This window comes from Physcomitrium patens, chromosome 25, assembly GCF_059467195.1.
Source record: "Physcomitrium patens ecotype Gransden chromosome 25, ASM5946719v1, whole genome shotgun sequence".
In the NCBI taxonomy this organism is placed as follows: domain Eukaryota; kingdom Viridiplantae; phylum Streptophyta; class Bryopsida; order Funariales; family Funariaceae; genus Physcomitrium; species Physcomitrium patens.
In genome coordinates, this window is record NC_143434.1 from 15,272,366 (window position 1) to 15,289,367 (window position 17,002).

The window sequence follows — 17,002 nt, forward strand, 5'->3', positions numbered from 1 at the left end:
TAACTTCCATTCCTGCTTGTTACGCAATAAATTTCTTGCTTGCAATCTCTCTATTCTTTCTTTCAACTATCGTATTTTTTTTACTGTTAAGTTCTCATTTTTAATAACCATACTCTTTCATTATATTCTATTGAATTTGCTTCTTATCTCCTATCTAACTAAACCGGCAGTTAATTCCTAACATTCAATGCTATTGTCTATCTCCAGCAGTGGCGCTAAAATGTGATTTTCGTTTTACTTATTCTATAATTCCTTTCATAATAAACATGTATAAGGGAATTCGAACACAGAGAAAGACTAAGTGCATGAGTTTTGCTTATTAGGATCACACAATTAATTGTATTCCAAACCACTGAAATACTAATAAACACTATGATGCTTCTTCCCAGTAACAATACTCCTTCAAAAACTGATAACAATAATGTGCAACCTTGCACTCTCAAAAGACCGCTCAAAACACAATAATTTCCATCCAACACCAAAAATAACAGACTTCACTCCAATCAATCTGAATTCACAAAATTTCTATAATCGCCAACTTCCTTTGTCATAATACACACACAGCTCTCAATAAACAACAATCATAATCTTCCATCCATAATCAATCTTTCAATAACTTCTCATATAATTCAATCATTCAATACTCCAATTACATAATCAATAACTCATAAATCAATCTCTGATTTATTCCAAAGACTCACTTTTCAGTATTTAGAAACTATCCATTACTCTTCAACAACAAAGAAACAAAAAGAAACAAAGAGGCAAAGAGGTAGCACCAAGCTTACCTCGGCTCATGACTATCACAGTCTGGCACCCCAACAAACTTCTACAACTTCTATATAATTGTTCCTGATTTCCAGATTCTAACCATAATCCTGTAATTAACCACTTTTAATAACTAAATTAACCATCCGTCCTCCTGAACTGACTATTCTATGGACTATTAATCTATTTTAGTAATATCTTACAAAAATGAACTAATATCTATTCTACACTTGTCCTCAATTAATGTGGTATTAGTAGAAGAATATATTGTAAATTATGACTTAGAGGATGGATCGAGCATAATACAAGGATGCATTATCAGTATTGATAAGAAGATCCTACAAAAGGTGTTGTATCTTCCAATTAGAGAGCTTGCAATGGAGGTCAAAGAATCATGCGATTTTAGCCTACGAAGGTTTTTCAAAGATAGAATGTCATCGTTTGAGAAGAACTAAGGTTGGCAGACAGATAAGGCAATTATACCAAAGCTCATGGAATGATTGCGCTTTGTGTTGAGGCATTTAGGCTTATATCAATACACCATGTATATGTCAAGATGATTATTATTTACAGCAATAGAGACGCTTGAGGGGATGATGTTCAATTAACAGCTTATGTAATAACCTGTATTCATGCAAAAATAGGAGTCAAGTATAAAATTGGGAAGTTTACAGCGTTGCTCTATTCCAACTATGTGTATGCAGTGATTGCATTTACATTGAGTCAAGCAATGCCAATAATAGAGAGAAATGTACCATTGGTAGTACTTCAACAAGGTGAATGGAATTTATTGGCACTGACTACCAATTCATGAGATGTAGTGCATGAAATTTGGAAATCCAGTCGTACATTGGCATAGGAGGCAATTCCAAAAGTTACACTGGAATCGGTTCCGATTTGTTCAATGGTGGAGGAGGAGAATAAAATCCTGATTTCATTAGATATCAATCATTTGGTGTTTCTACAGGATCGACTACCAAAAGGCGTACACCTTAAGAATATTTTATTGAAGTATATTTTGTAAATATATTGCATGATACGAGCATTAGATATAGAAGATTGTGACAAACAGAAGTTGGAGGCAAGCCAAAAGGTGATATTGGAGTAGAACAAAAGAATTGCACAAAAAGAATGGATCATCCAAGAGAATGCACAGTCCAAGTTGACATTGGAGTGGAGGTTTTTACAGAAACATGAAGCTTAGACAAAAGAAAAAGAATGTATCTTACAAATCATAGAATATCAATACGAAGAATTACTCCAGAATTGCCAAACATGAGATTTGGAATGGGAAAAAGTCAAGTGTCAATTGCAAGCGGAATGGAAAAAAGCAGAGTTACTAGTGTAAGAGAAAGTGATATTGAATAATCAATATAGATGTAAAATGGAGCGGTTGAGGGTTGAAAATGAGGCTTTGAATGCGGAGGTGACAAAATTGGGAGATGATTTAGTCAATAGTGGTCAATCATAAGTATCAATATTACCAATTTTTGAAGTTCTAGAAGGAATGAGTCAGTATCAGCACCAGTTGAAATTGAGAGATGTCCAGATCTTAAAATTAGAGGCTCAAGTCGATGAATTGGAAGAGTACAATGAAGACCTTTCAGCCCAGTTGAGGAAGGAACCCATGAAAGGATTAGAGGAGGATGAGGATTTGCATTTGGAACCAGAATTGGTGGAATCAACAATGGATAATGCAGAAGTTGAACAATTAGGTGGGCCAGAGGGATAGCAATTTTGTAAAATTTTATTAAGTAGTTTTTTTTAAAATATGTATCAATTCTATGTTTGCGAGGACGCTGCATAGTTAGGAGTGGAGCTATGTAAAATGGATAGAAATTTGTTTTTATAAGATATGGATAAAGTAGATTAATCAATCCTAGGATTTTCAATTCAGTAGGTTGGATGATTGAATTAGTTGTGAAAAATAATTAAGTAGGGAATGATGGTTAGAATTTGGAATTTTAGAAGTAAAGCATAAGTAAGTTGAAGAAGATATTAGAGGAGCCAGATTGTGATAGTCATGAGCTGGGATAAGCTTGGTTCTACCTCTTTGTTCTCTTTGTTTCTTTGTAATTAAAGAATAATAGATATTTTCTGAATATTGTGAAGTAAATCTACGAAATAAATCAAAGATTGATTTATGAGATATTAAGTATGTAATTGGAATATTGTAACATTGAATTATTATGAGAAGATATTAGAAGTTTGTTATCAAATTCTAAAGAAGATTGATTCTAGATAAAAAAAAATTGATTGTTGTTAATTAAGAGTTGTGTGTGTTTTGATAGAAGAAGTCTGTGATTACAAAAATTGTATGAAGCAAAATTGGTTGGAGTAGAAGATTGTTATTTTTGATATTAGATAGAATTTGTGTGTTTTGAGCGGTCTTTTGAAAGTGTAAGATTGCACATTGTTGTTATCAGTTTGTGAAGGAGTATTGTTAGTGGAAGAAAGCATTGTAGTATTCTTTGGTGTTTTAGTGGTTTGGAATACAATTAATTGTGTGATCCTAATATGTAAGCTCATGCAATTAATCTTTCCCTATGTTCGAATCCCCCCTCTACATGTTTATTCTCAAAGAAATTTGTAGAATAAGTAAAACGACAACCACAATAACCTTAATCCATTATAAGGCCTCGGATAGCCTCTTTAAAGTCCATTGGACATAAATTTTGGCCAATTACAATGGAGATTTTTATCATCTATCTCCATTTGTCCACATAGTTGGCCTAACTATCCCTTTTTACATGAAAATCCTTTCCTAATTGTATTTCTAATATATATTATATAGTATGTGCCCAACATACCAAATAAAAGAAACAAAATAAGATTTTAAGAGTTACAAATGTCTAATAAAGGTGGCTCTAAATATATAAAAACTATTATTAATATAAAATCAACTTTAATAATAGCCTTTTAAACTAACTACTTCAAAGTAGTAATCTAATCACATTTTATAACTAACTAAAATCTAATAACATGGCTCTCACTACAATGCATATATATATATATATATATATATGCATTATTTTCACATGGTAGCCAAACTACAACACGACAATGGAATAGCAAAAAAGTAGAGGTTGTGCAACTTCACTTGATGCTCAAATTGAATTCAAAAGTCAAAATACAAGGTGCCTTGGTTTGAGCCAATACTAAGAACAACCAAAAATGTCCATTGCATGCACAAAAATTCTATGATCTTATGTAGACTTACAACATAGACCACTTTGACAAACAAATTAGTACAATCTTCATTGTACTCATTAAAACAACTCATATGCAACACAATTTTGGTGACATCCACAAAACACACAACCATTTGGAATAAAGCTCTACGAGAGATAAATTCAATCATAAGACAAAAAAAAATGTAAATATTTAATTTCAACATTATATGCTTTCCAGTTTAAGTCCTACTCTCCACCAAAGATATTACTATTAACTTTTGCATCTTTGAAGAACTTAAAGATATTGAGTAGTTGTTCACGTGTTGGCACAGATTCTTTGTCATTGACATTAAAGAATATGTCACCAATAATGATGTCGACAATGTCTTAGTTGATTATAAATGTCAGTACATTCTTGCCATTAAAATGAGTTGCAAGAGTGATGTTGAAATTTGTGCAATCAAAGAACTACTTCTTCTTAACATCTGAAAGCACATGATATTTTGCTTGTGTCTTAGTGTGCTACATCTTCATATATGTTGTCATAGTATCAATGCATAATGGAATTGTAAGCAACTTCACATTAGCTGTCTGCTTGCGCTTATACCTTATGAGATCAACTTCATTGCTTAAGAAGACAATTGTAGCCTTATTTTAGGACATTTTACCAATTTTATTCTAAGAAAAATAGGGCAATTATTCAAAAAATCCTAACATAAAGTGGTCTGGTGATAAATCCAAGTAAAGATATTTTGCTTCAAAATTATAAAACATATGTTGCATACTAAAAAAATAATAGTAATGGGCCTTTTATATACATTAGAATTTAAACTTAGGACCTCATGTGCTATAATTCTTTTATTTTATGATACATATCATGATCTCTAATATTTTTTCTTTTTTTCTTTTTTTTTTAAATATTTTTTTAATTATTAATATGATTATTAATAATAAATTATATGAACAAAGATGTAATAAAATTTTATCAATAAATCTAATATTAATAAAAATTTTAAAATATAAAAGTATATATGACTATCAATCAAAGTTGAATCATAAATTTGTTTTAGGAAATAGGTATCAAATAAAGACTTTAATAAGATTAATATATTGCATGCATGCTTCTAGAATCCACACTTGTTAAGTTTCAATATCTTTCAAAAATTACACACCCTTCTAAACATTTCTTATTTATCTTACTCCTAACTACTATGTAACATGATTATTATTAAATAAATAGTTTGTATAAAAATTGACGACTTAAGTTTTTGTTCTAACATATTTATTTGACTAATTAAAAATTAAAATTGAAAAGTTATGACCAAAACGCATTACTTCAACTGTACAGAATCAAAAAAATCTCATTGCAAGAAACGAATTAAATCTTAGAAACTATAATAATTACAATAATACATAAACAATTTAACCTTGAAATGTATGGATAATTTACTTTTCAAAACTAAGTTCTTAAATGAAAAAAATGTATGTTTTCACACGTAATGTGAAACAAAACCTTAGTATACTGGATACGACTACTAGGTAGTAAAATTCAGACACGATAGTTGGTCATGATGGTTGAACATTGATTTACAATGACAACTTAAGAATCACCAAAAAAATATGACTGTTGATTAAAGACTAACGAGAATGTCATATTTTCAAAAAATACATATTACTGTAGATTTCTTTTACACCAGTTTTTTATAGCTCACTTCAATTCATGTTCATCTGAAATCTACATGTCCTATTGCAAAAGGTTTCACCTTTACAACTATGCAAGCCCTTCACGTATCGATGCCGAGAGAATTGAACTGTTTGTTTCGGTTTGAACATCAAAATCCGATTAAATGTTGGCATGTTCACTACTACAAGAAAAGAGCACAAAAGTCATCTAGCCAATAACATCACTCGGAGACAGTGTTACCAACTCAAACAGAAACATCGTCCCATTCAATCCTATTCGTTACGTTCTCTACGTCCAGATCAGCAGAAATCCTAGAAATGCAGTGTATACAGTCGTAAATACACGAGCAGGCTTGAAAATGACACAATACTCCAATTACTGTCAAGAGCAGATTGCAGTACTCTAGAGAAGCTTCGATATTGGAAAAAAACATATTTTTCTTCACGAACATACATAAATGTTCAGAGGGATTGCCCACAAAGCGACTCTTGCTCTCGTGGTAGGCCAGACAGATCAATAGAGAGCACCTGGTACATCTGGCTCAAGACGTCTCTGTATCTTCTCAGCAGCCTGTAACAAGGAGAGAAGATGAAGCTACATGATAAAGAAGGAGACTCATGTGATATTTTTCTGTTTAAATAGAAACTTGGCATCTTGCATGACAGATTATAATAGCACAAGACGTTTGCACTAATTAAAAAAGAAGAGCACCAGATATCCCTCCAAATACACAAAAAAGGGTAGCAAAGCTTCAGTACCTCAACATTGCCCACCCGATAATGGTACTGCATCTCCTCACGCAGCACAGCTTGCTCTCTCATAGCTTTTCCCTGTGAAACAAGTTGATACACGAGTTTCTTCCATTCTCAGTATTCAGGTATTGAATTCGCCAACGAAGTACTACAAGAGACGCACTCGTTTCAAACAAGCGGATGCATTGTATCCAAAAGTGACAAGTTAAGAATAGCCATATAAAAATATCATATCTGCCAGCAGCACGTTTAAGAACTTTGCTACACTAGTTAAAACTCTTATTCATGATTAACACGAAGCTAGAGGAAAGTATGTAAACATAAACAGTACCATGCCAGTTTCCATCATTGTGCGTTTAATCTTGTCCAATTCTGTCTCCTTCTGCTTCGCTCGCTCCGCCATGAGCTCTTGCCTGCGAACAATAGTAACTTTAAGCAAGAGCTCTTGGAACCTTACATTAATGTAAAGAAAAAATGAGGAGCATGTATTGAGTTCCAACAAGCACATTCTTCTAACTTCCCTTTACATAAATGAATCAAAACATACCGCCGTTGTTCCTCATCATTGAACTCGGTACGTTCGGTTTTCTTGGCCAGCATGTCCTTCATGCCCTTCAATCTCTGCTTGGTTGTTTTTCTACGGTGATATATGTCAATATTGTAATACCTGTACCACATAAGATCAATACCTTTTCTTAAGGACCACACGACCTCATAGACACGTAAATTTCACTTAACCCCGAGACACTCCAAGGGCTAAAACGTACAGAAAAGGGAAGGATGCCTCTACTGAAGTAGTCCTTAGACATTAAATACAAGACCATGAGGAAACATTTCTCAAGATTTTCTCATAAACCTTACAACGATGCATAAAACGAATGAGGCTTGAGTGCGAAATCTTACTTCTTGGAAGGAAAAGTCGCTGTGTTGTAATCTTCCATGTATCTACAGTGAAAATGAAATTAAAAAAACATGATCTAGACCAATCTCAGTAGAGTGGAGAATAAATGATGAAGCTTGCAACAAAGGACCGAACATGCTCATAAAACTACCACCGTATTTCTCGGTAAAATTAGAAGACTAATTCCTTATTTGACCTGACATTAAGTATCCTCAAGGCATTCTTGGGTTAAAATGATAATCCAGGGGATTAAAAACTAGTTTCATCTTCTACTGTCAAGAACATTTAGAGCAAAGTAGTTGAGAAAGAGTATGTGATCATTGACGAGCTACGTACTGCTTAAACATGTCCTTTTCTTCTCGATTTGTCAAGGTCTCCAGATTCACCTGTCGCAAATCACAACCATACAAACAATTAATTCAAATAAAAATCGATAGGGAAATAAAAATATTCTCTCTCTACTATTAAATGGCATGCAGTTTCTACAGGTGCTCGTATTCGAGACATGTCAAAAAAAAAAATCAAAATCAAACTAAAAAGCATAAGAAAGTTGATTACTGGAGCAACGTGACCATTTTAAGAGCTATGGAATTACCTTCTTCACCTCAGCTAACCAGGTACTAAACTCCGGCCTCTTTGTCCTGCAAAAAAGAAATTTGAATGCATCAAACATCCCCTTCTAAACCTTGCTGCAGTGCGTCAAGAAGAACGATAACCAGTAGGCAGAGATTTCCCAGATGAAAACTATTTGTCCCTGGATTTAACCACGCAGACAAGTCGAAAGCCGGGACAATTACAAAATATCGTATCTTCTAATGAAATTCGATAACATGCTGGCTAAGCTTTCGACCTCAAGCCGAAATTATTATATTTTAAAAATAAAAATAAAAAAACTTAAAGATTCATAGAAATCTTGACGCACTTCCACCCTCCTCTCATATTAAGAACCACACCAGGTTTTAGCAAGAAAACTAACCACATGTCGAGTTCTTTAATGATCCCGTATTTACCCCATGACTCAGTTATTGGCCCCCTGGCTCGTTTCTCCACTTTCTCTTTCTTTTTCTTTCTCTTCTCTTGTTCTCGTTCTTTCTCTTTCAACTTCCGGTTCTACACCGCACAATCAGCTTCCACTCGTGAGAAACTTCTGAATTTTACTCGGAGGAAAAAAAACAGTGCCAAGGGATTTCATGGTAAAAGATGAACGAATAGATATAATGCACTGCAAACAACTAAAAGTTGGGAAGAGGATCAATCAGGACTTCCACAAAGTACAGAGACGTCTGGCGTATTAACCTTCCTCTTCCGTTTACGTTCCTCCATCCTCTCACGCTCATCTCTTTCCTTTTGTTTCTGTCGCTTCCGCCTTTTTGCTCTCTTGTAGTCATCTTCGCTGTCTTCTGAGCTCTCTTCAGATGTATCTTCAGTCTCAGACTGATCCTGCTCGGACCCTGAACGTACATCCCGAAGCTTACTCTTGGACTTTTTCTCACTACGATGCTTGTGACCGCTAGATCTTGTCCTCTTTTTCCTTCCTCTATCACTGTCACTATCATCGTCAGAATCTGGATCCTCGTCATCACTTGTATCTTCGGAATGTTTTTCTACTTTTCGATCACACCTGCTGCTCTTTCTAACCCCAACCCTAACACCTTCACGATCGTCTTCCTCGCTGCCTTTCCCAACTTTTGAACCACCCACATTCCTGTCCTCAAGATCCTCTCGTTCCGAATCACCTTCTACATCCCTGTGACTGAGTTCCTGGAGTTTATTACTTTCTCTATCTCCCTTCCTACCATGTTTATTACTTTCTCCAGCTGGATTTTTGTGTTTGCGGTCCTCAACACTAGAAGATCGAGAGCGCTTGCGCCTCCGTTTAGGAGATGAGGGGCTGTCCGAACGGTGCCGTCTGTGTCGCCTACCTCGGCCTCTTTCCAAGCTGCGAGATTGGTGACGCTCATCACTCTCTTCATCTACAGTCGCCATTGCTTGATTAGCACCTTTGTCTTTTTTCTTTTTTTCTTTTTTTCTTTTTTTTTTATTTTTTATTTTTTCTCTCTTACAACAGAGATAACGGATGATGATGATGATGAGAAGCAGTCCTTAGCGGCTAGGAAGGGCTTGGGTATAGCGACCCACTTTCACAATATCTGTCATCGGCTCCTGTCCCTGGACATGTACAAGATCCGCTTGAAACTAAGTACAAAACCAGTTGAACTGCAGGTTCGATGATAAAATGTTCTCTCTTAATTTACTATGAGATACGTCCTATCTAGGATGCTGAGATAGTAGTGCCATAATACATTGCAATCACTTGCAGAAAGGAATCTACTGCATCTTCTAAACTTCGGACTAAAGCATATGAATCTGTTGTTCAAACACGCTTTACGATACAGATACCGTAAGAGAACAGAGTCTTCAAATTCCAAGTCTTACATTCTGTCTCAGTAAAAACATGAAGCATATTTACCGAAATTCCGACACACTTGCAAGCTTTAAAATCCCCATGTCAAGCTACTTCGGAAAAAGGAACAAATCTTCTTCTTTTTTTTCCCCCTTTTTTTTTTTTGTTTTTTTGTTTCTTGATTTGTTTATTCGTGTTTACCCATCCTATCGTGCTCCATTCTGAAAACTCCAGCCTAAGTTTCATTAGTTAAAGCTAATGTGAAACAAAAAAACTGCAAACATAGTAACCAGCGAAATCAATTCTCGACTTCAATGCTCATACAGAAAAAAAAAAAAAAAAAAAAAAAAAAAAAAAAAACTAAACTAAACTAAAGCGCTCAAGGTAAACCCTAGCTCTGAACTAGCTCAATCATGAAAATTCACCAATCCCTGCACCAGAACGGTCCCGCTGCACCTACACCTTTCACATTACTTTAACCTAATTTCATAGAATTCAAATCCAATTGTATGTCCGATAAGCTCAGGGATAAACTTGAAAGCACAATCAAAGCTCCCGTAGATTCGTATCTTGGTCGCAAAGCCATCGGGAGTAAAGCTCGATTACAGAACCCCGTTGAGCTGCTTCCTTCCTTGTGCACCGCACCAGAAATGGTTCAAAAAAGGGAAAGAAAACACACACAAGAAGAAGACTAGAAGAAAGCCGCGAAGAAGTGCAAAATCGAGTTATACGTACCATGAGCCCGGGGATGCAGAGCAGAGCAACGCAACTGCTCGACGCCCGCAGCGTGAGTCTTCTCTTCCTCCTCCTCCACACTCTCTGTCTCCCTCCTACGGCACTCCCCCACCCCACCCCCGTCTCAGGGTTTCCTCCGCTTCTACATCCATCCATGAGACCGCTCGTTCATTTCATCCCATACATCATCCATCCGTGAAACCGCTCATTCGTTCATCCTGCTTTCATCCGATTCTTCATTAATCGTACTTTGATTCTGTTTTCATTCATCTTTATTTTCTGTTCGTCTGTCCCCATTATTTCGTTCATCCATCTTCCTGCTCCTCGTTTGTATTGTGGTTTTGCTTTTGGTCCAATCAAGCCCATGTGAGGATTGATGGGATTGAGGATTGTATTTTTGAGTTCATGTGGATATTTGTTAAGGTTTTATGATATTTTGTTAAAAACATTGATGTGTTTCTTTTTGTGTCACAAGAATATTCTAAGTTTCATTAAATACATATATATACATTTATATATTTATATTTATATTTTGTATTCTTTAGATCTTTATTTAACTATGAATGTAGTTTTGGTCTATCAAACAGTGTTATATTAATTGAAATAAGGATTTTGTTTTTAAAAAGTTTATTATAATTAGTATTAGCGTTTTATGCAGATAATGAAAAAAATTAGCCCAAGACATAGTATGATCTAACAATTTACAACATTTGTAAAATTAGATAAAAAAGATAATGAAACTTGAATAAGTTAAATTTTAAAGTAATATTCTTTTATTAATCTTAAAAGAGATTTTTTCGAATTTTGAAAAAATCCAATTTTTTTCTTTGGTCATTGAATATTCTAAAAATATAAAATAACATAATTTTTTTATTATAATTGTAAATTTTAGACTCTTAGTTTAATACATATGAATACAAGTTGTAGAATTATTTGTAAGATATGCATCAATAGTTTTGAAGTTTTTATTCAATTTTTAGATTTATTTTTTTTGTATTTAGAGGCATTTGTATTTTTGAAGATGGAATGATGTACTTTTGCTTATTAGTGGTACCATGGAGAGAACCTATTAAGGGCATAGATGTAAAAAGATCTTAAAATTAAAATAAAAACTAATAATTTTATTATCATATATATATATATATATATATATATATATGGCATGTTGGAAATTGCTCAGTGTGGTGACAAATTAATGTGATAAAGATTACCAAGTCTAGTAACTGTGGATATTCTTGTGATAATTAGAAAGTATAATGCATGTTATTTGTAATTTTATGCTTGAGATGAAAGAAGTTTGTAAAAATGTAAATATGATTGAGTTAAATAGACAAATAAATTATAATTGTAATACCTTAATTGATAGAATAAATATGTAGAAAGAAACAAGGGACATTAAAAGTTATTTTTATTAGAATTTGCAATAAGAACTTCAGTTATATTTGGTTGATTATATCCAAGCTATAGAGTAGTCGGATTTCTTTTGTAATTTGAGTTGGTTTTTTATTCAACCAATAGAAGGTATGTGCATTCAAAGAAATTCATGTTATAATAGTATATTTTTATTATAAATATTTTAGAGTATATTTGTATATTATTGAAACATTTTTGTAGTTGTATATAAAGTTTGCAATGAAGATTTCTTCAAATCAAAGTCATTTAAAATGTAGGATTATGATTTATAATTAATATGTTTTATATTAAAGTTATAGATTGAAATTATATTATTTGAGTAAATAAATAGAATAAATATTGAACTTCAGAATTAATTAAGATTGAAGATTCAATCTTAGAATTAAAGATTCGATGTATAGCAAAGAATATTTTTTTGGTTTATGGAAGAATGTAGATAAAAGAGCATTTGGTGATATTATTAAGATGCAACATGAACTTGATGTGTAATTTCCTATAAGTGGTAAGAAGGTAAAATTAAAATATTTGCAATTAATCATTATGGCATATCTTTTGGAATTAATGAAGAATTATATATATATATATATATATATATATATATATAATTTTTTATACCATGCTCTTCAAGCATTATAAAAAAATATATTAAAAAAATATTAAATATGCAAGTTATTTGTGGAGATACTTAAAAAGGATCTAAAATTTATATTAGAGCAATTGAGTTTTTATTGAAGAAAGATTATTTGTTGAATAGAAACCAATGAGAAAATTTATGCAAGAACTTAAATATGTTACAAAAGCTTTTGACCACCTAATGACTTGCAAAAATTATGAATTGGAATTTGGACTTTTATTAAGTGAGTTATGTCTTATATTAAATAAGTCTTATGTACTATTAGAAAATTATAGAAAAATAATTTTTTTTAAAGAATCTATCTTCCAATTGAATAATAAAGAAAATTTTAGAAAACTACTTTGGAATTTGAAATATTGTTGTGATATAGCAAGTAATACACTTTCAAAGCATCGTCTAAACTAATTTGAAGACATCACATTTGTTTCTTTTGATGTTGTAATACATGATGAAGTAGAAGGCAATGTTCAATTTTCACATAACAGGTTGATTTATGCAGATGGAGAAGAGGATTTTGAATATAATAGATTAGCAAAGCATTGATTACAAAGGTTGGAAAAATTACATTACATAGAAGTTAAAAGATTGGATGATTTGAAACCATCATCAAACATGACAAGTCTTAAAATGATAAAATCCATAAAAGAAGAACTTGGATTTAATTGATAAGTTTACAAATCATGTTAGTTGAGAGTTTTGTATGCAACTGTAAATATAGATGTTAGATATTATGATTTTTTTAAACAAAGAATTGAGCATTTTTTAGTCAATTTATGCCATCTAACTTAATAGCATATTACTTTTCAATAAAAGGTAATGTCAATGAAATTAGTAAATCTTTTGTAACAACAATAAAAAAATATTATTTATATTTAAATATAGAATTAACTAAAATAAATTTAAGAAATATATTAAAAGAAAAAAATATATCTTAAATTTTTTTCATTGATATTTTGCATAAAATTGCAAAAGGAACGTCTTACTTACATGAAATACACATTGCACCAATCTAAAGTGTGAAAATATTTTGGTTAATATTATAGAAAAAAAATTAAAGAATAATATTTTTTGACATTCTATTCTAAAAGTGATTGAAGTTAGAAGCAATCTAAAAACTACAAAGAACAATATTACTTATATTAGTATTAAATATATGACTTTTGAAGTGTTGATAATTGAATTTTAAACAATAAAAATGTGTTATTTTAAAGTAGATGTTTATTTTTTTGTAATTATATGTTTTAAAAGTTTTTCAAAAAAGATTCATTTCATAATACTATATTGATAAAAGTTTTATTAAAAAAAAAATTAAAAGAAAAGTTCAAATTTTTCTTTAAATTATGATGAATCAACTAAACCTATAAAAAAATATTGAAACTTAAATTCTTTGCAACCACGAAAATTTTAAATATTTTAAAAATATTGAATTCATCAAAGTATAAGTTTTTTGTTAGAATTAAAAGGTGAAACACACTACATTCGGAGAATCAACAAAAAATTATCATAAAAATATTAGTTTTTAATAAATACATAATAAATTTCCATTGATAAGACTCCTACTTTAAAATACATATGTTAAATTAACTTGTTTACATGCCATATTATAAGCTCAAGTTAATAAGATTATGTATACATGTAATGCATGGATTAGTCTTTTTCTTATTAATTTATAGTAGAATTTTTAATTGAAGGTTAATTTATCTAAATAAAGATATTTGGTAGAAAAAAATATCAATAAAAAATAAGATTTTTTTTTAAAAATAAATTAAAGTCATTCTATCTACTTGAAATAAATGGAATTGGCAAGACCACAATAGCAAAAGCCGCATTGAATCATATGAAGCACATGTGTAATACTTATGTTTTGTTGAGTGCATTAAAAGTAATAGTGATTTTTATACAATTTCTTTTAATATTTTATAAAAAAATTATGTCAAATCAAAACCAAAGGATAATAAAGAATCTCATTTTTTTATTTTTTTATTTTTTTTAAATCATTCTTGTTTAAGAAAAAAAACCATCTTGATCTTTAACAATGTGAAGAATCAAAGTCAAATTGAAGATGTTGTGTTCATGGATGACATATTTGCTAGAAATTTCAGCACATTGATTACAAAAATTCAAGATCCAAAGCAATAAAACATTGTGGTGAAAAAATTTTAAACTAAATATTAAAAAACTTAATAAAGAAATACATTTGAAGTTTTTTATTTTCCATTCTTGTGGTCAAGAAAATTTACTTAATGAACTTGTTGAGGGTGACAAAAAAAAATTATATAAACTTGAAATAGCCAACCATTGAGTCTAAATACTATAAGATTTAAACAAATATATATATATATATATATATATATAGTAATTGACATGTTGAGAGAAATTTTACAAAAGTTAAAAATTAGGAGAAAATTGGATGGAAATATAAAGAAAAATAATTATGGGATTTAAAATATATTAAAAGAAAGCTTGAGCAATTTTAAATTTACAAAGAAGAATAAGATTTTGGATACATTATGTCATTTAATTGTTTTTAGATGTGTATTAATATAAGATTACTATTATTTTAAAATAATATTATATTATAATTAGATTTATATGTATATTAAGTACACCACTAATATAGAAATTCTAATCTTTTATGAGTTTAATTGTGTTAATAATATAATTAAGATGTTTATTTTTCATCACTGCAATTTTTGAGTTTCAATGTTTGTTAGTGTGTATGCACCAAAGACTACTATAAAGATACTCATCAGAATTTTGTATTAATAAAATATTTTCTTAGATCAAAAATTTTCTATTAGATATTGCTTGTGATTGTAAATTAAAAGAGGAATTAGTAAAAAAAAAAAATGTACATGCTGTATTATAAAAGATGTTTGGAAAACAAATTATATCTTAAATGTCATATTATTCAAAAACAAATAATTCATAGAATTTTTTTTAAAATTTCTATGTTATTAGAACTTAACTTAGAAAGAAGTTTGAATTTAATTATGCTATCAAATAAAAATGAATATATAACTTCTTTGAAAATATTTAATTTAAAAGGTAGCCAAAGACTAAAATTATTATCAATATTAATAGAAAGTCATTTTTCTTTAAAAAATCACAATACAAGTAGGTGCGTAAGCTTGGCATTGTTGCCAAATGTATTAGAAATCTCACATCTTTAACTATCTTTGATATAAGTTATTACACAAGATTGACATCTTTGCCAAATGAATTAGACAATATCTTATCTTTTATTACCTTTGATATGATAAATTATAAAAGCTTAACATTATATCCAAAATATCAAAAAAAATCCAACGTTTTTATTATCTAAATCTTAACATTCTTATTAAGTAAAATGAAAAATCTCATTTCTTTGCTTTATTATATTAAGCACAATTATTGAAGCTTACCATCATTGCCAAATAATTTGGACAACCTCACAACATCAATTCTTTTTGTATATTAATAATATGGTATAATTTTAAAAACTTTTGCTTCTATAGATTTGAGTTGATACAAAAGCTTGACATTATTGTAAAAAGAATTTGACAACTTTGCATCTTTGATTATTTTTAATTTAATAAGATGCCCCAACTTAACATCATTATCAAATGATATGGAGTATATAATATCTTTCTTTGATTACCTTTAATTTAATAAAGTGCTCCAGCTTGACATTATTGCTAAATAAATTGGAGAATATGATTTCTTTCATTACTTTTAATATATTGTGATGCTTATGCTTGATATTTTGGTCAAATGTATTATACAACTTTACATCTTTGACTATTTTTTTATATATTGTAGTAGTCTACTTAAATATTATTGCTAGATGAATTAGATAATATATTATATTTGACTACTTTTCATATGTAGAAGTATTCAAGCTTGACATTATTTCTATTTTATTTTAGCATTTTAAATTTGTAATTACTTTTTAATTTTGAGGGATTCTTAAGCTTAATATCATTGCCAAATGAATGAAACAACTTCACATCTTTTACTATCTTTAATAAAATAAGATACTTAAATTTTAAAAAATTACTAAATAAATTAATAATAAAAAAACTATAAATATCTTTGATATGAGCAAATGCTCAAGGTTGATATTATGGCCAAATAAGTTATATAACTTCACATCTTTGACTATTTGTATATGTAGAGATATTCAAACTTAACATCATTACCAAAATAAATTAGATAATTTCAAATTTTTAACTATCTTTGCTAAAAGAGGCAAAAAAATGACTACTAATTACTATTATTAAAAAATTTAAGCAACATCTTTAATTTTGACTCCAACTTATGATATTATAATAATTTAATTTTTTTACTCATTTATTTATTTATTTTAAATTATATTTATTTATTTTTCTATTTAAAAAAATTCAGTCAAAATAAGGACTCAAGAAGTAGAAAGAGTGTACATAGAACTAAAACTTTGTAGAGGAGTAGAAATAAGATGCTTTGTGTTTGTAGTTGATTTTTTTATATATTTTGAATAGATAAAAAATTGGATAAATTTGAAGAGATTATTACAACAG

The 17,002-nt window shown here is 30.1% G+C and overlaps 1 protein-coding gene across 10 annotated transcripts; it reads right to left on the minus strand.

Annotated features, from left to right (window-relative positions):
• Positions 1-5,594: 5,594 nt before the first annotated feature.
• On the minus strand, positions 5,595-10,540 carry LOC112277459 (uncharacterized). 10 transcript variants are annotated; one of them, XM_090247326.1, is made up of 12 exons: positions 10,418-10,540; positions 10,227-10,313; positions 9,749-9,903; positions 8,575-9,447; positions 8,255-8,388; positions 7,874-7,919; positions 7,615-7,664; positions 7,281-7,322; positions 6,925-7,044; positions 6,709-6,790; positions 6,384-6,455; positions 5,595-6,195 (listed from the first exon to the last, which is right to left on the minus strand). In XM_090247326.1, exons 4-12 carry the CDS (start codon positions 9,262-9,264, stop codon positions 6,139-6,141), a joined length of 1,293 nt encoding a protein of 430 aa, XP_090103452.1. In that variant the 5' UTR covers positions 9,265-9,447; positions 9,749-9,903; positions 10,227-10,313; positions 10,418-10,540; the 3' UTR covers positions 5,595-6,138. The 10 variants fall into 10 exon arrangements, with proteins under 10 accessions (XP_090103452.1, XP_090103450.1, XP_090103453.1 ...); XM_090247324.1 differs by having other exon boundaries at positions 9,749-9,917; positions 10,217-10,313; XM_090247327.1 differs by having other exon boundaries at positions 9,715-9,917; positions 10,217-10,313.
• Positions 10,541-17,002: the final 6,462 nt, after the last annotated feature.